Source organism: Moschus berezovskii, chromosome 3 (genome assembly GCF_049115385.1).
Source record: "Moschus berezovskii isolate FMDL1 chromosome 3, NW_MosBer_1.0, whole genome shotgun sequence".
NCBI lineage: Eukaryota > Metazoa > Chordata > Mammalia > Artiodactyla > Moschidae > Moschus > Moschus berezovskii.
In genome coordinates this window covers 81,799,634-81,825,331 of record NC_142462.1, presented here as the reverse complement: position 1 = coordinate 81,825,331, position 25,698 = coordinate 81,799,634, and the positions used below count along the sequence as shown (strand labels likewise).

The following is a 25,698-nucleotide window of genomic DNA, read 5'->3' as shown; positions in this document are numbered from 1 at the left end:
GAAAAAATTGACTTAAAACTCAATATTCAGAAAACTAAGATCATGGCATCTGGCCCCATCACTTCATGGCAAATAGATGGGGAATCAATGGAAACAGTGACAGACTTTATTTTCTTGGGCTCCAAAATCACTGCACATTGTGACTGCAGCCATGAAATTAAAGGATGCCTGCTCCTTGTAAGAAAAGTTACGACAAACCTAGACAGCATATTAAAAAGCAGAGACATTACTTTGCCAACAAAGGTCCATCTAGTCAAAGCTATGATTTTTCCAGTAGTCATGAGAGTTACACCATAAAGAAAGCTGAGCACCAAAGAATTGATGCTTTTTTTTTTTGGTTTAACAGTGGACCCTTTTTTTTTTTTTAAAGAAGTGAGGCAATTAAACAAAGGACAACAAGACCAAAATACCTTCATTAACAAAGCAACTCCACCTGTCGCCTCTGTCCCTTTTACCACTTAGTGGGGTAAAATGTCCGGTAGAATGTAAAATGCAGCATTCTCAATCATGGGATCTAGAAACTTTTCATGATAACTTACTGCAAATTGCACTTGACAGTTCACCATGACAATGGAAAACTGGCCCCTTGTTCGCTTATACAGTCCTTGAGCCCCAAAGGGAAGTCACCAGTAGAACGACCTGGATAAAAAGTTTGCAGCTGTGCTCAGCCAGCTAGCTCCGCCCTCCGGGTGGGAGCCCACCCGGGACACCGCCTTGTCCTGCTCCTTCGTGGGACTCTCATCCTCGGGCAAGTAGTCAGGCAGCTCCGTGTTCTGTTCTACCTCCACAGGCGTGTCCTGGAATGGGACCAGCATCTCTTCTCCACTTTCACTCTTCACAACTTGCTGAGCCTTCATAACCTTGGTTGATGCTATTGCTGATGCCAAAGCCTCTGCTTTTAGATCTGAACGGATTCGTACCACACATCTCTGAACGGCCATTTGAAAAGTAAAGCTAATAACGCCTTTAATTTTTAACAAGGCTTCTTCACACAGGTTTCTCCGGGACGTATCATCAAGACCATCTATATGCAAAACCACTGTTTTGGCACGTTTGTTTGTAGTTCCCAGAAAAAACTGAGCTTTCCTTCGACGTGAATTCATTTCATTGAAACTATCCCCATCTGCCATATTGGAAGATTGAAGAATGTCATAGATTTCAGAGGCTAGCAGTTTTGTTTCCCCTGGAGTTGTAGACCTTCTTCTGACTTCTGGTTTTCTCTTTGATCACTTAAGACAGGATTCCTCTTCGGTCAGTATGAAGTAGCAGCTTGCCACAAAAGATCTCTGTTCTGCATGGTCTTACTGGGATATGAGGAGATCCTTCGGCCGCTTCATGTTGACAGGCCAAAACACAGTTTTATCAGCCTTCTGGTAACATTCACTGATAAACTTCTAAAATGATTATTTCAGTAAGCAGAGGTGACTTTTAAAAAGCTTGAAAGGCAATCTTCAAATCTGCGATCTCCACTGGCCAAATGAGATTTTTAAAATTTGTACCATGTATTTTCAGCTTCAATAAACAAAATTCTGTATAACATTTTGCAAGCTTAACATCATTCCCAGCTCTCCTTTCATCTTTTCTCTGTTGGCACGGCACTCTGCCAAGTATCGAAGAGCGAGCAAAGCTGAGTGGACGACAGGGGGGTTCGGATGGTCCATAAATAAAATAAGGCCGGGCAGACATCCCTGATCCTGGACAATGGCTCGTCGGTTTAAAGGATCTGCGGCTAGGTCTCGCAGCTGGTTAACTACAGAGAGAGCATCAGGTTCCTCATTCATGGTGGAGGACGACGAATTCATCTTCTATGCCATACACGTGGACAAAATCTTAAGTTCACTCCAGCGCTCTAGGAATCCACAGCCTGACGCACCATTAGGGCCACATCGACGATGAGGTAGAGGAACCCAGAGGCGCGTGGCAGGGTGAGCGACGACAAACGACCAAGCTGACTTCTAGAATTGATGCTTTTGAATTGTGGTGTCGGAGAAGACTCGAGAGTCCCTTGGACTGCAAGGAGATCCAACCAGTCCATCCTAAAGGAACTCAGTCCTGAATATTCATTGGAAGGACTGATGTTGAAGCTGAAGCTCCAATACTATGGCCTCCTGATGCAAAGAGCTGACTCATTGGAAAAGACCCTGATGCTGGGAAAGACTGAAGGCGGGAGGAGAAGGGGGCAACAGAAGACTAGATGGTTGGATGGTATCACCAATTGAATGGACATGAGTTTGAGCAAGCTTGGGGAGTTGGTGATGGACATGGAAGCCTGGTGTGCTGCAGTCCATGGGGTCACAAAGATTCAGACACGACTGAGCGACTGAACTGAATTGATTGTTTTTCTGTTCAGTTCAGTTCAGTCACTCAGTTGTGTCTGACTCTTTGTGACCCCATGAACCACACCATGCGTGGCCTTCCTGTCCAACACCAATTCCCAGTGTTTACCCAAACTCATGGCCATTGAGTCGGTGATGCCATCTAACCAACTCATCTTCTGTCATCCCCTTCTCCTCCCACCTTCAATCTTTCCCAACATCAGGGTCTTTTCAAATGAGTCAGCTCTTCCATCAGGTGGCCAAAGTATTGGAGTTTCAGCTTCAACATCAGTCCTTCCAATGAATATTCAGGACTGATTTCCTTTAGGATGGACTGGTTGGATCTCCTTGCAGTCCAAGGGACTCTCAAGTGTCTTCTCCAACACCACAGTTCAAACGCATCAATTCTTTGGTGCTCAGCTTTCTTTATAGTCCAATTCTCATATCCATACATGACTACTAGAAAAACCATAGTCTTGACTAGATGGACCTTTGTTGACAAAGTAATGTCTCTGCTTTTTAATTTGCTGTCTAGGTTGGTCATAACTTTCCTTCCAAGGAGTAAGCGTCTTTTAATTTCATGCGTGCAATCACCATCTGCAGTGATTTTGGAGCCCAAAAAATAAAGTATTTTATTACCCATTAGAATAAATGTCGCTTGTGCACTACTTCAGATCCTTTTGATTCACCTCCTACTTCAGCCCTTCCTATAATGACAAGTTCAATGGAAGTTCAACCAGGTTAGTGCAGGACTGACAGTCCTTTACCTGGTATCTGTGGGATATACCTATTATTGCTTCTTACCCCATGACCTCTTCAAGGCAGCATGAGATACCATCAGAAACCAGCTTGGCATTCACCATGCGTATCTCAGAAGTCAATGCCCTTGAGATCACTGTTGACAAATGGGTGAATGGGAATCAGTAGCTAAATATTCCCTTCTTTGGCCCACAGATGAAGTGTTCAGACACATATTTTATAAGGTTCCTCAGAAAATCCTAGCAAGGATCAAGTACCATCCATTCATACCATTTAGTCAATATCAGAGTAACATAGGACAGAAGATGGACTGTCCATACATGTGTTTCACTGTGTATCACTCTAAATATCTTACACCTTGGATTCCACTTTGAATCTCATTCTCAGAGGCAAAGAAACAATGAGTGCTCAACCATTCTGGAAAATGATATTTTGCTGTGTTTTAGCATAGCAATGGATATTTCTGGCATTTATCTTAGTCAGATGCATATCTTCTGAAATTCCATTTACAAGTATTTCTAGCCTTAGACTGAAAGAAATCTATACCAAGAAATTCTTGTCCCAGTAGCAAAACCAATGGATGTATTGATGTATTGCCTACAAACTTAACTCTTGATTAAAAGAGTAGCTATATTTTTCAACACTTTGAGAATTTCTCAGTTTTTAATATCAGAAATTATTTTCGCTACAAACAGTGATCCCACATACCCAATGAGTTGAAATGAGCTGACTTCATTGCCCAATGTCAGCATGTGAACCTGATCCAGGAAAGATGTTCAAGAATTATGGTAAGTTTCATTGGATGACATTGATTATTTCTACTATTATCCTTAGTTCCATATTTCTTTTCATTCTAGAAATACTTAGGCCAGAACTGCTGGGACACTAAAAGAGAGAAGAAACAAAATTTGTTTGCCAAAATCTCTTTTTCAAGCTGGACATGGAATTATCACAATTTTAGCTCAGAAACAGCCTAACAACTGCAGGAAGGAAGTCCACCCCTCATTTCAGCTTTTCAAATCTCAGTCATAGAAGGCTTGGAAATATAGTTTTTTAGCTTTGCAATTCCTTTAGGTTTTAAAAAAATAAATAAACTTTTGAAAAATTAGCCCCATCAGGAAAAAGAATCTCTTATATATATATATACACATACATATATATTTATGCAAATATTTTATATGTTACTTTACTCATACTATGTATACTACAATCAGATACAAAAATGGAAATTATAAATGAAAAATTAATATGAATAAATAATATTTTGAGAGGTTTATTGTATCTACTAACAGTACTGAACTATTTTCCTCACACTAAAAAATAATAATACGCTAGTGGGGTAAAGTAGGGGTGATATAATCATTCTATAACACAGTCAAAATGGTAGCTAAAATCATCAAACAAGGAAAGTGTCATTTTCTTGTTGTTCATTTGTGTTACCATTAACTTTATAGTTTATTTCCTGAAATATTATTAAGTCATTTAGCCATCTTGTGAGGATTAGTTTAGTTAAAACTAGAGAATACAATTTATAACTCTTCTTAATCAGGGCAAGTAAAATACTGAATGCTGTAATATACTAAAAAGAAACCAAGAATTGAGACTGATACCGCCAGTCCTTCCAAGTTGTAGAACTTCCTTTGAGCTACATGATTGTCCAGCATTTAAATAGAGTAAAGATATTGCAGTCAATTCACTAATTAAATGTGAATAACCCTTAACATCTTATTGCATGATTGCTAGATTTTTTTAAAGAAATGATCTAATATTTTCATCCTATATCCCAATGTTTCTTCCATATATTGCAGTACACAGTTACTGCTTTCAGAAAGCATGTCTTTAGAGGTCAGTCTAGCTACAAAGGAGCTTCCCAGGTGGCCCAGTAGTAAAGAATATACCTGCTAATGCAGGAGCAACGGGAGATGTGAGTTTGATCTCCGGGTCAGGAAGATTCCCTGGAGGAAATGGCAACCCACTCCAGTATTCTTGCCAGAATAACCCTATGAACAGAGGAGCGGGGCAGGCTACAGTCCATGGGATCACAGAGTAGTACATGACTGAGCATGCACACACTAACTACAAAGTGACAGCTCTTTGATCATATATCAAATCCTTGGAATAAAATATACATGTCATTAGAAATGAGTTTTATTGCATGTTACAGAATACACAAAATAGAGTGGATTGAAAAAGACGGAGTTTATTTCTTTTTCAAGTAAACAAATTTTTGTAGATAAGAATCCAAGAGTTAACTTGGTGCTCCAGGATGTCAAGCTCCTTTTGTCTTCCTCCTCTGGGCCATCCACACACATGCTTCCCCTTCAACATCCAAGATGAATGCTTGGGGTCTGGAAATCATTCTATATCTCAATCAGCAATAAGAGAAATGGACAAAGAAAGACATTTTTTATAAATTCCACACATTTTAATAATAGCCCATTGGAGATAAATTATTCAAAAGTCTATACCTAGCTACAAGAATCAGGGATTCTATTATAAAAGAGGACAGCCAAGATACTCAGTCATAATGCATAAAGAAGTACCAATAAATATTCAGAAAAACAAAAGAGTACTACCCTCTTCTATCATCTTCTTGTTCTACCGCTGTGTTTTATCTGGAATAAAAACTTCAAAGACTATCTAACCAAAACAATCTATGGGCCAGCATGTCTCTCAAAAATATAACAGCCCAGTTGAAATAATCAAAATCTAAAAATACATTTCTAGTTTTCTTGATTGTAGTCTGGTTTGAAAACTATGAGATTATATTGTAACAGAAAACTTTTTTATTCCCTAAAACAGTTTTATATCTTCTAAGGAGAGCAATTGAAGTATTATTGCTTTAATAAGCCCCTTTCTGAACTTGTATGGACAACTTTTCATGTGGGAGTCAGGTCAGAACTGAATTGCTCCATATGATAGAAAGGAGCTGAAGGAGGGTAGAAGTTAGAATCCAGCAGGAAAGAAGAGGTGGCATAAAAGCAGAGCACTTACTGGGAAATGGTCAAAGAGAGACTTCCCACAGAAGAACCATTAAGAAAGAACATTGTTTAAGATGGAGATTAAGTCGTTTCCTGTGGGGTGCAGGATATAAATCCCCTCCTTCCTTTTGTCTCCTTCAGTAAAATCTACCATGCTTATTCAAGCTTTCTTTCAAAGAAACTTGAAGAAGTTCTGAATTCTGTTTCTAATTGACTTTGGGCTCTAATAGAGACAGAAATTAGAGGACAAGGAAGGATCAACATGAGAATGACAATGATAATGTGAAAATAGAGATCACTACATTCTCATTAAAACCAAATTTACATATGATTAGGTAAACTGATAAGGGATTTTCTTACCCTCCATATTTCCTCTAATAGAACCAGAAATTAAACATAGATCTATTCACATGCCTTGAAGTATTTTTAAATATATTTGAAATCTGCATTGAATATTTTGCCTAAGGGTGGGAAACTTCACCACACTTTAAAATCTTTATAGAGTTCATTTATATGAATGCACTGTAGTTTAAAGCACTGAATAAGAAACTTTTTATAAATAGGGTTTGACTGAACAAAGCAGAGACAGAAGAAAATGGATAGAGAGAAACCGAGGCTGATTCAGGGCAGAAAGGAGCAGCATTACATTATGGAAGGGAGAAAGCCAGACAGCACTGCATAATTGAACTAGAAGTCTGAAAAGCCCACTAGTCTGCGTAGACTCAGATTGGATCTTGGTCAGGAGAGAGATCATGTCCAAGAGAGCTGAAATAAAAGGTCAGCACAGACAGGCCAAAAGCTAGGGAAAATGACCTAATAACTCAGGCACAGCGTCTGTGCTGATATTGTGGGTTGACTAAGCAGCTTCTATCTAAAGCACACCTATCCTATCCAGGGATTGGATGAGTGCAGATCACGTGACCTATGGCAAGCCAATTAGCTGTAAGCAGAGGTTGCTAGGTGGGATTTAAGGAAAACTTTATCAAAGGTAAAAAAGCAGGTGTCCCCTTATTAGTCTTTTTCCTTCTCCCTAGAAGGTAAAAGGCACAGCAGCCAACTCACAACCACAAGACTGAAAAACACACATTAAGAATGTCTAATCCAGAAGACAGAGAATGTCTTTGAGCAGCTGGACTATGAGTATCCAGACACATTAAGTGAAAACAGAAAACAAAAGGTAAACAAACAAAACACCCTTACCTGTTTAAACCACCATTAATTTTTTGATACCAACAGCTGCATAAATTAATAACTGATTCAGCTAGAATTTGGAGCCCAAAAGCAGGGTTCTGCAAGCACACAGAACCTAAAATATAGAGATGCCTGAGTGGAGGAGATAACAAACAGATATCAAATACTCATACATTTCAGGCTGTATAGTAGTAACCTTTCTCACTCTAGGGCAGAACTCATTCTGAAACACAAACCAGGAGTTCAACACAGAATTCAGTTTTAAAATGGGGCTTTTCAGAATCTGGGAATATGATGGTTAGTTCTTGCAATCTTCAGCCAATTACTACAACAACAACAGTAAAAAGGAAAAACTCAGACTAGAGCAAGCCATTCTGTTTGCACAAGTGGAAAGTAATACATTGTTACTGAGGTACACTCTGCCTTCAGCAAGCAGTCTAGATTGACTGGGAGCCCATAGCAAGGATATTCTTACAGGGTGAAAAAAAACACTTCTCTACCCATATTGAAACTCTTACAAGTTGTTAAGTAGCAACCTTGACAGAAAATTAAGTCGGTGACCCTGGGCTGTCTTAAGCACATTCCATTAAAAGTTTCTTGGCAGGAAAGAAAAAAAGGGCTAAGCCCACAGGAAGAGTAGTCATTCCACCCAAGAGGTTATTTCAGATATCTAAAAATGCAGCAGCCTTTAAGCTAATGAGGGTGTTCAAAACACAGAAGCCAAAAGCCAAAAATTCTCAAGCTTCAAAGTTAAACAACATTGTTGAAGTTCCTCACATTTAAATCTACTGTAAGCAACTAGACTAGAAGCCTGCCAAGTTTCTGAGGGAAACACATTGCCAAAGAAAACCCAAGTCTCACTGGCAAGGGCCAGTAACTGTACTACTTACAGATAATCAATCCCCAGGACTATAAATGAGAACAGGATGCCATACACATAGAAAAGTTTGGGGACTAACAAAAGAAAAAGAAGCTTAAATTTAAAATGTAATAACACTGTTTAAAACTCATTAGAAGAACTGGAAGATTAATTTGAAGAATTCAACTGGAAAAGGTTTAAAAAAGCATACAGATAAATATGAGGAACAGAAAAAACAAATAAGAAAACAATAAAGTTCAGAGTTCAACAATCAAATAGTAGGAGAACCAAAAATAAAAAAGAACAGAGAAGGAGAAAGACTATTAAACAAACTGTTCAGAGTGCTCAGAACTGAAGAATGTGTGTTCAAAGGACCCACCAAGTTTTCAGCACTACATGAAAATAGGTTTTTACCAAGGCATATCATAGTAAAATTTCAAAACACTGAAAACTAAAAGGAGATTACCCTGTGTCCAGAGAGGAAAAGCAGATCATAGTCAAATGATCAGGAAAGAGGAAGCAAAGCTTCAAAAATCTTGAGGAAAAGTTATTTACAACCTAGAATTCTCTATTCAGCCCAAAATCCAGTAAAGTATATACCTGGAAATAGATATTATCTGACTTTAAAATCTAAAATTTTAACCCTATGAACTTGGAAGGTGCAAAGAATGAGAGGGAGTCAACACCAAAAAAGGAGTATCTGAGGTACAGGACACAGGAAATGCAACACTAAGGAAACAGGAAAGAAATCATGTAGCTGAAAATAAAGGGAGATCGCAGGACACCATCTGCGTTCCAGGTATAGAAGACCACCAGTCTATACCAGAGTAGTTATAACTCTCTGGCAAAGAAAGGAGAATGAATTTGATTAAAAAAAAAATCTATCAGAAAAGAGATTAGGAACTTGGAAGACAATTTGAAGTTAAGCTATTGATAAATACATAGAAAACTAAGCAAATAAAGAAAATAGACAAGTTTTTTTTTTAAAGACTTTGCAAGGAGATCCAACCAGTCCATTCTAAAGGAGATCAATCCTGGATGTTCATTGGAGGGACTGATGCTAAAGCTGAAACTGCAATACTTTGGCCACCTCATGCGACGAGTTGACTCACTGGAAAAGACTCTGATGCTGGGAAAGGTTGGGGGCAGGAGGAGAAGGGGACGACGGAGAATGAGATGGCTGGATGGCATCACCGACTCTGTGGACATGAGTTTGAGTGTACTCCGGGAGTTGGTGATGGACAGGGAGGCCTGGCGTGCTGTGATTCATGGGGTCGCGGAGAGTCGGACACGACTGAGCGACTGAACTGAACTGAACTGAACTGAATCCGTGTAGAAAAAAAATATACAAACAACAAACAAAAATATTGTGCCAGAGGGAAATTAAGCTTAGTTTAACACAGTTCATCTTTAAAAATGCATACTCATAATAATACAGTGAATACTGAGTTAATAAAAATGATGGTATAAATATAGTATGAGAATTGAGAGATGAGTGTAGGCATGCTGGGGAAGTAGTGCGGGAAAAGAGCTGCAAGTTCATATTCTATAGTGGAAAATCAATTTGCCGGCATGTTTTACAGATATAGAGATGCCAGGACAATCAATTCAATCAACCCCAGAGCGGTTGCCTCTGGGGAAGAGGAAATGAATGGAGAGCAGGAGAAATTAGACTACTCTCTTTTTTTCTCTTTTTTCTTGGCCATACAATTTATAGGATTAACCGGGGTTTAAACCTGGGTCAAGGCAATGAAAGTGTAAAGTCCTAACCACTGGACCACCAGGAAATTCCCAGAACTACCGTCTTCTTAAATTATGCATTTAAGTGCTCCTTAAACTACGTGCATTTGTAATGTTGATTAAAACTAAATACATTAAAATTCAGTAATAAGAGGCCAAACACTCTACTAGAAATTAGGTAAAGGGCATGGAGACATTTCACAAAATGAGAAATAACATGTAAATAACAATTAACATTTTAAAATATTCTCAGTCTCACTAGCAATTAAAGAAATGCTATGAGATACTATCAAACTTGTATTGAGAAAGATTAATGTTAAGGATGAGAACCTAGGATACGTAAAAACACTATTATACTATTGACGTAAGAAGAAATTGGTACAGCCCTCAATAGAAATCTTTACCAATATTTACAAAAGCCTTGGATTGTTCATATTCGTTCACCCAATAATTCCAGGCACTGGAATTTATCCTAAAGAAATAAGAAATGTGGCAAAAATTTATCTACAAGTATGGCTATCACCACTTTGTTCACAAAATAGCAAAAAACATTTCACATGTCCAACAATCACAGAATATATAAATATAATATGAAAAATAGTACTTCTATTAAAAGTGATGATATAGATCATACTAGCCTAGAGAAATGTTCACATGAATTTTAGGTGAAAAAGTGGATTACAAAGTAAAATACATAATAGGATCTCTTTTTGGTTAAAAATAAATGTACAATATTGCATAAGAAAAATCAAAGGATGTACAAAAAAATTCTTTGTGCCTCTGAACACAGTTTGTCAGGTTTCTTTATTTTTTTAGTAAATATGTACACAATTCCTAAAATAGTACCCAACATATAATCTGCACTACCCATAAATTTTGGTAATGACTAGCAATTTTTATCCATAAAAATTAGAAAATTTTTCTGCAATGACTACTTTTTACTTAGGCATTTAAAACTGTAAATGGAAATTTTAAAAATAGCAAGGAATGAGCAAGGGCATTAATTGGCATTCCCATCTCACAAATTTTATGAAATTCACACAGAATCCTGGGAGTCCTATGAAGACCATGACAGTCCACAGAATAAATGATGACTTCGAGAATCATGTGTCTCTCAAAATGAAGTCAAGGACTACCTTGGATAAAGTGGAGAAATAGACCTTAGCAGAGGAGGATAAGAAAATAGGTGATCTACTATTCAGATCCCTGGTGGGCAACCGATGACATTCTCTAATGGAGTTGTGAAGGGCAGTTCATTAAAGCAGCCATTTACAAAAGTGTGGGCAAGTCAATATGCCAGCAAATTTGGAAAACTCAGCAGTGGCCAAGAACTGGAAAAGTCAGTTTTTATTCAAATTCCAAAGAAAGGCAATGCCAAAGAATGTTCAAACTACTGGAAAATGGCACTCATCTCAGTTCAGTTCAGTTATGTAGTCATGTCTGACTCTTTGCGACCCCATAAACCAAAGAACGCCAGGCCTCCCTGTCCATCACCAACTCCCAGTTCAATTCAGTTCAGTTCAGTCGCTCAGTCATGTCCCACTCTTTGTGACCCCATGAATCACAGCACGCCAGGCCTCCCTGTCCATCACCAACTCCCGGAGTTCACTCAAACTCATGTCCATCGAGTCGGTGATGCCATCCAGCCATCTTATTCTCTGTCGTCCCCTTCTCTTCCCACCCCCAATCCCTCCCAGCATCAGAGTCTTTTCCAGTGAGTCAACTCGTTGCATGAGGTGGAAAAAAGTATTGGAGTTTCAGCTTTAGCATCAGTCCTTCCAATGAGCACCCAGGATTGATCTCCTCTAGAATGGACTGGTTGGATCTCCCTACAGTCCAAGGGACTCTCAAGAGTCTTCTCCATCACCACAGTTCAAAAGCATCAATTCTTCGGCAATCAGCTTTCTTCACAGTCCAAATCTCACATCCATACATGACCACTAGAAAAACCATAGCCTTGACTAGACTGACCTTTGTTGGCAAAGTAATGTCTCTGCTTTTTAATATGCTATCTAGGTTGGTCATAACTTTCCTTCCAAGGAGCAAGCGTCTTTTAATTTCATGGCTGCAATCAGTATCTGCAGTGATTTGGGAGCCCAAAAAAATAAAGTCTTAACACTCTCTCCATTGTTTCCCAATCTATTTGCCATGAATTGATGGGACCAGATGCAAAATCTTCGTTTTCTGAATGTTGAGCTTCAAGTCAACCTTTTCACTCTCCTCTTTCACTTTCACCAAGAGGCCTTTGAGTTCCTCTTCACTTTCTGCCATAAGGGTGGTGTCATCTGCATATATGACGTTATTGATATTTTTCCCGGCAATCTTGATTCCAGCTTGTGCTTCTTCCAGCCCAGTGTTCCTCATGATGTACTCTGCATATAAGTTAAAAAAGTAGGGTGACAATATACAACCTTGACGGACTCCTTTTCCTATTTGGAACCAGTCTGTTGTTCCATGTCCAGTTCTAACTGTTGCTTCCTGACCTGCATACAAGTTTCTCAAGAGGCAGGTCAGGTGGTCTGGGATTCCCATCTCTTTCAGAATGTTCCACAGTTTATTGTGATCCACACAGTCAAAGGCTTTGGCATAGTCAATGAAGCAGAAATAGATATTTTTCTGGGACTCTCTTGCATTCTCCATGATCCAGCGGATGTTGGCAATTTGATCTCTGGTGCCTCTGCCTTTTCTAAAACCTGCTTGAACATCTGGGAGTTCATGGTTCACATATTGCTGAAGCCTGGCTTGGAGAATTTTGAGCATGACTTTACTAGTGTGTGAGATGAGTGCGATTGTGTGGTAGTTTGAGCATTCTTTGGCATTGCCTTTCTTTGGGATTGGAATGAAGACTGACCTTTTCCAGTCCTGTGGCCACTGCTGAGTTTTCCAAATTTGCTGGCATATGGAGTGCAGCACTTTCACAGCATCATCTTTCAGGATTTGAAATAGCTCAACTGGAATTCCATCACCTCCACTAGCTTTGTTCGTAGTGATGCTCTCTAAGGCCCACTTGACTTCACATTCCAAGATGTCTGGCTCCAGGTGAGTGATTACGCCATCGTGATTATCTTCGTCGTGAAGATCTTTTTTGTACAGTTCTTCTGTGTATTCTTGCCACCTCTTCTTAATATCTTCTGCTTCTGTTAGGTCCATATCATTTCTGTCCTTTATTAAGCCCTTCTTTGCATGAAATGTTCCCTTGGAATCTCTAATTTTCTTGAAGAGATCTCTTGTTATTCCTATTCTGTTGTTTTCCTCTATTTCTTTGCATAGATCACTGAGGAAGGCTTTCTTATCTCTCCTTGCTATTCTTAACTCCCAGAGTTCACCCAAACCCATGTCCATTGAGTCGGTGATGCCATCTAACCATCTCAGCCTCTCTCATCCCCTTCCCCTCCTGCCTTCAATCTTTCCCAGCATCATGGTCTTTTCAAATAAATCAGCTCTTTGCATCAGGTGGCCAAAGTACTGGAGTTTCAGCTTCAGCATCAGTCCTTCCAATGAACACTCAGAAATGATCTCCTTTAGGATGCACTTGTTGGATCTCCTTGCAGTCCAAGGGACTCTCAAGAGTCTTCAACACCACAGTTCAAAAGCATCAATCTTTGGGGCTCAGCTTTCTTATAGTCCAACTCTCACATCCATACATGACTACTAGAAAAACCATAGTCTTGACTAGATGGACCTTTGTTGGCAAAGTAATGTCTCTGCTTTTTAATATGCTGTCTAGGTTAGTCATAACTTTCCTTCCAAGGAGAAAGCATCTTTTAATTTCATGGCTGCAGTCACCATCTGCAGTGATTTTGGAGCCCCCAAAAATAAATTCTGCTACTGTTTCCACTGTTCCCCCATCTATTTGCCATGAAATGATGGAACTGGATGCCATGATCCTAGTTTTCTGAACGTTGAGATTTAAGCCAACTTTTTTCACTCTCCTCTTTCACTTTCATCAAGAAGCTCTTTGCTGCTGCTGCTGCTCAGTCGCTTCAGTCGTGTCCGACTCTGTGCGACCCCATAGACAGCAGCCCACCAGGCTCCCCCGTCCCTGGGATTCTCCAGGCAAGAACACTAGAGTGGGTTGCCATTTCCTTCTCCAATGCATGAAAGTGGAAAGTGAAAGTGAAGTCGCTCAGTTGTGTCCAACTCTTAGCGACCCCATGGACTGCAGCCTACCAGGCTCCTCCATCCTAGCTCTTCATTTTCTGCCATAAAGGTGGTATTATTTGCATATCTGAGGTTATTGATATTTCACCCGGCAATTCTGATTCCACCTTGTTGTGCTTCATCCATCCCAGCATTTCTCATGAGGTACTCTACATATAAGTTAATAAGCAGCGTGACAATATGCATCCTTGATGTACTTCTTTTCCTATTTTGAACCAGTCTGTTATTACATGTCCTGTTCTAATGTTGCTTCCTGACCTGCATACAGATTTCTCAAGAGGCAGGTCAGGTGTTCAGGTGGTCTGGTATTCCCATCTCTTATAGAATTTTCCACACGCTAGCAAAGTAATGCTCAAAATTCTCCAAGCCTGGCTTCAAGAACACATGAATCATGAACTTCCAGATGTTCAAGATGGATTTAAAAATAGGAGAGAAACCAGAGATCAAATTACCAACATCCATTGGATCATCTAAAAAGCAAGAGAGTTTCAAAGAAACATCTACTTCTGCTTGATTGACTATGCTAAAGCCTTTAACTGTGTGGATCACAATAAGCTGTGGAAAATTCTTCACGAGATGGGAAGACCAGACAACGTGACCTGCCTCCTGAGAAATCTGTATGCAAGTCAGGAAGCAACAGTTAGAACTGGACGTGGAAAAACAGACTGGTTCCAAATCAGCAAAGGAGTACATCAAGGCTGTATATTGTCACCCTGCTTATTTAACTTATATGCAGAGTACATCAGGAGAAACACTTGGCTGGATGAAGCACAGACTGGAATCAAGACTGCCAGGAGAAATATCTGCAAATGACACGACTCTTATAGCAGAAAGTGAAGAAGAACTAAAGAGCCTCTTGATGAAAGTGAAAGAGGAGACTGAAAAAGTTGACTTAAAATTCAACATGCAGAAAACTAAGATCTTGGCATGTGGTCCCATCACTTCATGGCAAATAGATGGGAAGCATTGGTAACAGTGACAGACTTTATTTGGGGGGGCTCCAAAATCACTGCAGATGGTTACTGCAGCCATGAAATTAAAATGTTTGCTCCTTGTAAGGAAAGTTATGACCAACCTAGACTAAGCATATTAAAATGGAGAGACATTACTTTGCCAACAAAGGTCCATCTAGTCAAAGTTATGGTTTTTCCAGTGGTCATGTATGGATGTGAGAGTTGGACTATAAAGAAAGCTGAGCGCTAAGAACTGATGCTTTTGAACTGTGGAGCTGGAAAAGACTCTTGAGAGTCCCTTGGACTGCAAGAAAATACAACACGTCCATCCTAAAGGAAATCAGTCCTGAATATTCATTGGAAGGACTGATGCTGAAGCTGAAACTCCAATACTTTGGCCACCTGATGTGAGGAACTGATTCATTTGAAAAGACCCTGTTGCTGGGAAAGATTGAAGGCAGGAGCAGAAGGGGATGACAGAGGATGAGATGGTTGGATTGCCTCACCAACTTGATGAACATGAGTTTAAGTAAACTCTGGGAGTTTGTGATGGACAGGGAGGCCTGGCGTGCTTCAGTCCATGGGGTCACAAAGAGTCAGACATGACTGAGCGACGGAAATGAACTGAACTGGGCAAGTTTAGGGTAGGGGGACAAGCAAGGAAAGTTGCAGTATCCCAAGCCAGAAACAGCAGTCTGCTCTTATTACATCTCAGTCAGAGCAGTTCCAGCACCCTGAGAAAATGTCTGTCTGGAGAGAGTCACTCCAGGAGCTATGACTCTGAGTGGAGGGTTACAACCAACCCACAGAAACTTGGCATGGGTACAGCCAGGAGACCAAGGACAGCTGTCTCATTCTCCCTTCATCTTTAATCATCTGATTGTTCCTCCCATTGTCCAAACTTGGTTAAAATCTAGAGATCAAGGCAACTCATAGAGGTCATATTCCCTGTGAAAGGAGTAGCACAGAGAAAGATATAGAATGCTTCTGGAAGAGCAAATGTAAAATACTCAAACTATCCCACATCAGGGTGTGGGTTGTGTTAGAGGGGAATGTACCTGTCCATTCCTCAGCAGTGATTTTAGTTGCCACCCTAATTCTAGCAGGATATGGGAAGTACCATAAAAAGAAATCTTCTGCCACATGCCTATTGTTTCTTAAATGCCTGCCCTTACTAACATCCTAATAGTCTCCCCATTTGTTTCCCTCTCTTTGCAGTAAAAATCACTGATTCTATTTTAGTGTCTTGTAAGACAACTTGATGTAAGATCCAGTTGCTCCTGAACTTCACCTCCAGTTCTTTCCTAGCTATGCTTTCATCTTTCCTTTTGAAAGGATAATATTGCTCCTAGCTCAGTTGGAACCTATTACAGGTAAATTCCAACTGACTACTCCTAGCCATGTATGCGAGAATAAAACACTCCCTCTTTCCCCTGTTGAATCAGCCAGGATAAGCTAAGTCAAACTAGGCCAAAAAAAAAAAAAACAAACAAAATCTAGTGGCTTTAAAGAAACAAGGTTTATTAACTCCCTCATTTCAGTTCAGTTCAGTCGCTCAGTCATGTCCCACTCTTTACAACCCCACGAATCACAGCACACCAGGCCTCCCTGTCCATCGCCAACTTCCGGAGTTCATCAAACTCATGTCCATCGAGTCGGTGATGCCATCCAGCCATCTTATTCTCTGTCGTCCCCTTCTCTTCCCACCCCCAATCCCTCCCAGCATCAGAGTCTTTTCCAGTGAATCAACTCTTCGCTGAGGTGGCCAAAGTATTGGAGTTTCAGCTTTAGCATCAGTCCTTCCAATGAACACCCAGGATTGATCTCCTTTAGAATGGACTGTTTGGATCTCCTTGCAGTCCAAGGGACTCTCAAGAGTCTTCTCCAGCACCACAGTTTAAAAGCATCAATTCTTTGGCGATCAGCTTTCTTCACAGTCCAACTCTCACATCCATACATGACCATGGGAAAAACCATAGCCTTTACTAGACGGACCTTGGTTGGCAAAGTAATGTCTCTACTTCACCATATATAAGCCAGGGATCAACGTCATCATTTAGGAACCCAGCTAACAGAAAACTTTTTGTCAACACATCATTTTCATGATTTTAGAGGCAGAGTACAACATAGTGAATTATACAAGAGCTCTTAAAGTTTCTTCGTGGAAGTTACACACATAGATCACTTCAACTCACATTTTACTGTCCAAATGAAGCCACATGACCAAAGCTAAGTTCAAACTGGCAGAGAAAAACAATCCTACTATATGCTCAGGGTGAGAGAAATTTCATTTTTAAGCCAACCTTAATAACTAACATGTATGCTCTATTTGTTGCACCTTATTCTTAGGGGACTGTAACATTGAAAAAGATAAAACAAAGTCACAATGTGAGGTACAAAAAATTGTTCTTAAAGTTGCAAAGGTTATAATAATTTATTACAGGCATCAACAACAATTTGAAACTAGTGGACCAAGCTGAGAGATTTGTTAGAAGCTAGACAGGGTCAGAAGACCTTCACAAACTAGTTTCTCCCTTCAGATTTCTCTAGAATGCAATAAATATGAACATTGTCAGTCATCATGGGAGCCAAGAAAATCATGGGAAGAAAGCGTGACCTTAGAGGTTAGGCTTTAGAATAGAAACAGAAGGGTCATATTATTCTCTCTGGCTTGATAGAAGTAGAAAGTGTGGACTCTGCCCCCAGGCAGTAGAGGGACTTTCTTATTCTCTCCAGGTCTCAGTTGAAATGTCATTTGGTCAGAAACACTTAATCTGCACTCTTTCTACTCAATAGCATCCTTCCTACCCTCACCTCGATCTTTCCCTTCTGCCTCATATGCTTTCTCTTCATAACACCATCTTGTGTGCTAAGTCGCTTCAGTCATGTCCGATTCTGTCACCCTATGGGCTATAGCCAGCCAGGCTCCTCTATCCATGGGATCTCCAGTTCTCCAGGTAAGAATACTGGAGTGGCTTGTCATACCCTCCCTCCAGGGGATCTTCCCCAGGGGCAGAACACCCATCTCTTACATCTTCTGCATTGGCAAGAGAGTTCTTTACAACTAGCACCACCTGGGAAGGCTATCACCATCTTATTTGTCTCATATTTATCTGTCTTCCTATCCACTAGAATAGAAACTTTGAAGCAGGGACTTGTATATATCCCCAGTGCCTAGAAGAGTGCTTAGCACATAGGAGGCATTTATTAAGTATTTGTTTAATAAATAAATGACTACAGGAGAGTTCCATCATGTGTGTGGAGGGAAGACTAGCCTTTCCTTGCAGGAGAGACTCGGCCAGACCTTTATGCTTTGAAGGAAGCACACATGATGTGCCTTTGATAAATCCATACTGAGGCTCCCATTGTAGGAATTTCCCATGTAACTCCTCTACACTGATAATCCATGCCTTCACCAAGGCCTTGCTAGACATTTTGACATGGTCTCAATTATTCCACAGCATTCATTCAATGGAGAATATTATGAGGTTGTCATACGTGCTTCTATTATTCCATAGGAAACAGCTCTGGGCTGGAGCTGGGTCTGCAGCCAATGGGTTTTATCACTGTGGCCATTCTACAAGATCCCCAAAGCTGCACATCCCTGAAGTTTCAGATAAGTCACTGACTCAAGAAGTCTTCTCTGACCCTCAAGCTAGGCAGAGTGCCGTGACTAATGCTCTTCTGGTACCATGAAAACTTTCACCATTACACACTTCACACTCAGAACTCTGAGATGTCAGGAACCAGCCTATACAACCATCTCTGTATGCCTCCTGCCTTACAGAGTGCCTAGCATTTAGTGCATGCTCCGTCAATACCTTTTAAATAAAAAGTTAATGTGATGAGTAATGAATGAAGTGGCGTTATGGCAACCTAAAAAATCCATGTGTACATCAGATATATCTACATATTGAATAAATAGTTCCTTTGCATATATTTACTACTATCATTCAAATGTGAGGAGATGCATTTGTCATTCATAAAATACAAGAGTATTCGAAAGAGCTATTGAATTAAGAGTAACTATTTTAAATTGTGTCTTTTCTCAATTAGTAATGCTAAAAATATTACTATTATAGGAATTCAAATAATGTTTTAATTTTAAAAAAATTTCTCATACTTGAAGAAATTAGAAAATAGTGAGCTAGAATAAGATGATGAAATTAAATTCACATACAAAAAGGTATAATACAGGCTGCAAATATACTGGCTCCATTAAGTAAGCATATGAAGTATACAGAAAATTAATTCAGTCATAATTTTAATTGACTCAGCATAAAAGGTGAAGCAGACTCATGTAACAGCATTCTCTCAGGCAATCTCACATAAGTTATGAACAAACAAAAACCCTATAAAATGAGAGGATCAAGACGTATAATCTTTAAGGTCTTCTTTTTAAGTTTATACTTTGCAACTTTCCAAGAAACCTAGCTGAGAAGTTTATTTTACTGTTGCTCAAGAGAATATATTGATAAAATCAACTTAATAAGCCAATCTAATGTTATTATAGAGCCTTTAAAAATAACTGGATGGATTATTCATGTCTGTTTTTGCCTTCCAAATAATAGACTCCAATCATTTCTTCAGACAGGTGAGGATATCTCTGCATCAGCAATACTAACTTAATTTTAAACTACTTTGGTCTGTAGGAGTAAAGTACTTACAAGCACAAGTCTGGAACCATGCAGATCAAGATTGAAACTTACTTCTCTACATTTATAAGCTAGTGGTTATTGGATAAATCACTTCAGACCTCTAGGATTGTTTCCTTCATTATAAGATGGAGGTCATCATATCTATTTCACAAGATATAGCATAGTGCCTGTCACATGTGAAAAACTAACTAAATGGCACATCTCTATATATTTTTTTGTTATTCAGTCATCCAACTCTTTGCCACCCCATGGACTGTAGCACAAAAGGTTTCCCTCTCCTGTATCATCTCCTGGAGCTTGCTCAAATTCATGTCTATTGAGTCAGTGATGCCATCCAACCATCTCATCCTCTGTCATCCCCTTCTCCTACCTTCAGTCTTTCCCAGCATCAGGGTCTTTTCCAAGGAGTCAGCTCTTTGCACCAGGTGGCCAAAGTATTAGAGCTTCACCTTCAGCATCAGTCCTTCCAATGAATATTTAGGATTGATTTCCTTTAGGATGGATTGGTTGGATCTCCTTGCAGTTCAAGGGACTCTCAAGAATCTTCTCTAACATGACAGATCAAAAGCATCAATTCTTCAGTGTTCAGTCTTCTTTATGGTGCAACTCTCATATCCATACATGACTACTGGAAAAACCATAGCTTTCACTATACAGACCTTTGTCAACACAGTAGTGTCTCTGCTTTTTAATATGCTGTCTAGGTTGGTCATAGCTTTTCTTCTGAGGAGCAAGTGTCTTTTAATTTCATGGCTGCAGTCACTATCTGCAGTGATTTTGGAGCCAAGAAAATAAAGTCTGTCACTGTTTCCATTGTTTCCCCATCTTTTTCCCATGAAGTGATGGGGTCAGATGCCATGATCTTGGTTTTTTTAATGTTGAGTTTTATGCCAGCTTTTTCACTCCTCTTTCATATTCATCAAGAGACTCTTCAGTTCCTCTTCGCATTCTGCCATTAGGGTGGTGTCATCTGCATATAATAGGTTATTGATATCGCTCAGCAATCTTGATTCCAGCTTGTGTTTCATCCAGCCCAGCGTTTCTCATGATGTACTCTGCATATAAGTTAAATAAGCAGGGTGACAATATACAGCCTTGACATACTCCTTTCCCAACACGGAACCAGTCCATTGTTCTGTTTGGTTCTAATTGTTGATTGTTGACCTGCATACAGGTTTTGCAGGAGACAGGTAAGATGGTCTGGTACTCCCATCTCTTTGAGAATTCTCCACAGATTATTGTGATCCACGGAGTCAAAGGCTTTAGTGTAATTAATGAAACAGAACTGGATATTTTTCTGGAACTCTCTAGTTTTTTCTATGATGCAAAAGATGTTGGCAATTTGATCCCTGGTTCCTCTATTTTTTTCTAAACCCAGTTTGTACATCTGGAAGCTCTAAGTTCATTTACTGTTGAAGCCTAGCTTGGAGAATTTTGAGCATTACTTTGCAGGCGTGTGAGATGCAAACTGTGTGGTAGTTTGAGCATTCTTTGGCATTGCCTTTCTTTGGGATTGGAATGAAAACTGACCTTTTCCAGTCCTGTGGCCACTGCTGAGTTTTCCAAGTTTGCTGGCATATTGAGTGCAGCACTTTCACAGCATCATCTTTTAGGATTTGAAATAGCTCAACTGGAATTCCATCACCTCCACTAGCTTTGTTCATAGTGATGCTTCCTAAGGTCAGGAAGCAACAGTTAGAACTGGACATGGAACAACAGACTGGTTCCAAATAGGAAAAGGTGTACGTCAAGGTTGTATATGGTCACCCTGCTTATTTAACTTATATGCAGAGTACATCATGAGGAACGCTGGGCTGGAAGAAGCACAAGCTGGAATCAAGATTGCTGGGAGAAATATCAATAACCTCAGATATGCAGATGACACTACCCTTATGGCAGAAAGTGAAGAGGAACTCAAAAGCCTCTTGATGAAAGTGAAAGAGGAGAGTGAAAAGGTTGGCTTGAAGCTCAACATTCAGAAAACAAAGATCATGGCATCTGGTCCCATCACTTCATGGGAAATAGATGGAAAAACAGTGGAAACAGTGTCAGACTTTATTTTTTTGGGCTCCAAAATCACTGCAGATGCTGATTGCAGCCATGAAATTAAAAGACGCTTGCTCCTTGGAAGGAAAGTTATGACCAACCTTGATAGTATATTAAAAAGCAGAGACATTACTTTGCCGACCAAGGTCTGTCTAGTCAAGGCAATGATTTTTCCCGTGGTCAGGTATGGATGTGAGAGTTGGACTGTGAAGAAGGCTGATCGCCGAAGAATCAATGCTTTTGAACTGTGGTGTTGGAGAAGACTCTTGAGAGTCCCTTATACTGCAAGGAGATCCAACCAGTCCATTCTAAAGGAGATCAATCCTGGATTTTCACTGGAGGGACTGATGCTAAAGCTGAAACTGCAATACTTTGGCCACCTCAAGCGACGAGTTGACTCACTGGAAACGACTCTGATGCTGGGGAAGGTTGGGGGCGGGAGGAGACAGGGACGACGGAGAATGAGATGGCTGGATGGCATCACCGACTCTGTGGACATGAGTTTGAGTGAACTCCGGGAGTTGGTGATGGACAGGGAGGCCTGGCGTGCTATAATTCATGGGGTCGCAGAGAGTCGGACACGACTGAGCGACTGAACTGAACTGAACTGAGGGCGCACTTGACTTAACACTGCAAGATGTTTGACTCCAGGTGAGTGATCACACCATCATGGTTATCTGGTCATTCATTAAGATCTTTTTTGTAGAGTTTTTCAATGTATTCTTGCCACCTCTTATTATCTTCTGCTTCTGTCAAGTCCATACAGTTTCTGTCCTTCAGACCACTACCTTCTGTACAATGTTACAAACCTCCCTCCATAGTTCTTCAGGCACTCTGTATACTAGATCTAATCCCTCGAATCTATTTATCACTTCCACTGTATAATCATAAGATATTCTATTTAGGTCATTTAAGTCATGAATGGCCTAGTGGTTTTCCCTACTTTCTTCAATATAAACCTGAATTTTGCAATAAGGATTTGAGCCACAGTCAGTTCAAGTCTTGTCTTTGCTGACTGTATAGAGCTTCTCCATCTTTGGCTGCCTAAAATATAATCAATCTGATTCCAGTATTGACCATCTGGTGATGTCTATATGTAGAGTCATCTCTTGTGTTGTTAAAAGACGGTGTTTGAAATGACTGTGCATTCTCTTGACAAAACTCTGTTAGCCTTTACCCTGTTTCATGTTGTACTCCAAGGCCAAACTTGCCTGCTATTCCAGGTATTTCTTGACTTCCTACTTTTGCATTCCAGTCCCGTATAACAAAAAAGACATCTTTTTTGGCTGTTAATTCTAGAAGGTCTTGTAGGTCTTCATAGAACTGTTCAACTTCAGCTTCTTCAGCATTACTGGTTGGGGCATAGACTTGTATTATTTTGATATTGAAAGGTTTGCCTACCTACCCACCAGATATATTCTGACCAGGTCTAGAAAGGTTGTAACTGGAACATCTTACTTGGTCAATTCCTCCATTTCTGAGTTATAGAATATGTTTCCACTTTTGGACCTTGAGTTGAGTGATATTCATTTTTAAGTTCCTCTTCAGTTACATGAGCTTGGTTCAAATCTTATTGATTACAGGACCCTCCTCTAAACAGTCAGATGAAAAGTGGACTGTGTGCTCCATATCATCATCCCTTGCATTGTATATCCAGAAGATTGTAAATAGAAAAGATTCTTTCCCTGATGGTCTGATACCTTGTAATTAAGAAAAGGTGAAAATATTCTATGGAAGTTTTTCCTTCCATAGAAAACATATTTGAAATCATGGCCGTTACCAGGGGCTCAGTAGTAAAGAATCCACCTGCCAGTTCAGGAGATATGTGTTTGATCCTTGGGTTGGCAAAGTCCCTGGAGAAGGAAGTGACAACCCATTCCAGTATTCTTACTTGGCAAATCCCATGCACAGAGGAGCCTGGCAGGTTACAGTCCATGCGATCACAAAGAGTCAGACATGACTTAGCAACTAAACACACACACACACATTTGAAGTCACATACACAAAGGTATGATACAGAATACAAATGCACTTTTTTTGTAGTGAGTAAACATATAGTGTTTATAGGCAATGTATTAGTCATGATTTTTATCACTGACTCAGTATTAGTGAAGACACAGACAAATGTAGAATTAAATGCTGAATACTTTCATATCTTACCAACAAAGTAGGTGATTATTTATTGATATTTCTGTCTGATTCCCCCCTCCCACACAGACATACTTTTCATTTCAAGCATTTTCCATAATAGCCCACAAATCTATATGTTCAGGAGGATGAAAAATAAAATACTCTAAAAAACAATTGTACATCCCACGGATGTTTCTTCAATTGCTCTATGCCACTGCTAGAGACCCAAAGTTACATAAAGAAACCAAGTAAGTGAAATTCTTTCTGCAGAAGACTCTATCCAGACTATACTCGTGGGAGAATCAATCTGAATTCTAACTCCAAGGCTAGAAATGGAAAATAATAGAGCAATTTCTCCCTGAAGGAGAAAGCTTTTGATCCTAGCACCTATAAAATGCTATTGCCTTTGTTCTTCACAGATTCTGATATACCCAGGCTCTGAAAGGTCTGACTCTTAAAAGTAGATGAGGTGGCCAGGTTTATCAGATACCTGATGCTCCTCTTTTATGTGCTACTTGCAGTCCAATGGGCTTTATTTAATGGGTGAGAGGACTGAAGTGAGTTAAGAATAAATTCCTAGTTTATTTTCAAACCAGTTTGTTCCCTTTCTAGCACATATATCATTCTACCACTGCATTCCGTTCAACTTTTTAATATTCACACACACTTAATTCCTACACTGGGATCTTAAGCAAGAAAGTGTGTGTATGTGTGCTGTATTAATTTAAATGTATTCTAAGGAATAATCTAGGGTTCCAAGTGCAAATATCTCATTCTGAAAGGATCTCCATACTTGAAAAAATTCTACACAAAGAGGAGTTTGTTGCAGGCTCTTCATAAATAGAAAATCAGAGAATTTAAAGATAAGGAAATGAGCAAGTCTGAATTGGTCTACTCTGCCTTAAAGAGAAGCTGGTCATTTTACCAGAACAAGAATGAAACAGTGTCAGCTGAGTAAAGTGAACTTGTAAGAGTACACATTGAGAAGAAAGGAGTATTTCAGAAGAAAAAATATTTTAAGCCATTGATCAATTATCTCAGTTATTTATAGCTGTGTGATCATCAGATTTATCTGACTGGTTAATACAGTTGAATTTTTTTTCTTTTTTTAATTTCTTTTCAATTTTTAAAGTTTTTTATTTTTATTTATTTTTATTTTTTTTATTGGAGGCTAATTATTTTACAATATTATATTGGTTGGTTTTGCCATACATTGACATGAATCCGCCCCGGGTGTATATGAGTTCCCCTTTCTGAACCCCCCTCCCACCTCCCTCCTCTCCTTATCCTCCCTCTGGGTCATCCCTGCACACCAGTTGGATTTTTAAGAAATATTAAAATTTTAAATACTAAATAGCCTTAAACAGACTAGCGAGATAAAAATTGGGGGAAAATAACTGTTGTTTTGTGTTGATTTCAGTGAGAGATAGCATAATAGAAAGCTTGTTTCATTTTAAATATTAATGAAAGCATACTACATTTCACTGCACTTCCACATTGTTCTGGTCTAAATGTAGTATTTATGTCCTATGTGATATACTAGTTGGCTGTATTGTCAATTGATTGATGCATAATGTACCAAATATTTATGCATATAACATATTCAGTTACAGTGAGCTATTTCTTATACATCATCTACAATTTGTGTTACCTTATTGTTCAATTTAAAAACACAGCCTTATTTCCATAAATGTGATTTTCATCACACAATTTCAAAATAAGGTACTAGGTACCAACTGTGTACAACACTAGTGGAAATATACCTAATGTTTCTGTCTACACTAAAAGAAATAATGCATCCATATTAAAATAGATATATCAAATCTATGCAGCTGAAACTCCATAATGGCAGGTCAATTTAAATTTAGACAAAAACTAATTGATTAGGCACGATACAAATGGATA

At 39.4% G+C, this 25,698-nt stretch overlaps 1 protein-coding gene across 2 annotated transcripts; it reads right to left on the bottom strand.

The window, feature by feature from the left end:
- Window positions 1-341: 341 nt before the first annotated feature.
- LOC129552082 (armadillo repeat-containing protein 1) lies at window positions 342-1,817 on the bottom strand. Of its 2 annotated transcripts, none has more exons than XM_055420256.2 (2): window positions 1,528-1,817; window positions 342-1,197 (listed from the first exon to the last, which is right to left on the bottom strand). In XM_055420256.2, the coding sequence occupies exons 1-2, from the start codon at window positions 1,800-1,802 to the stop codon at window positions 624-626; spliced, it is 849 nt and encodes a 282-aa protein (XP_055276231.1). In that variant the 5' UTR covers window positions 1,803-1,817; the 3' UTR covers window positions 342-623. The 2 variants fall into 2 exon arrangements, with proteins under 2 accessions (XP_055276231.1, XP_088688500.1); XM_088832374.1 differs by having other exon boundaries at window positions 342-1,008; window positions 1,529-1,784.
- Between the last annotated feature and the right edge of the window lie 23,881 nt (window positions 1,818-25,698).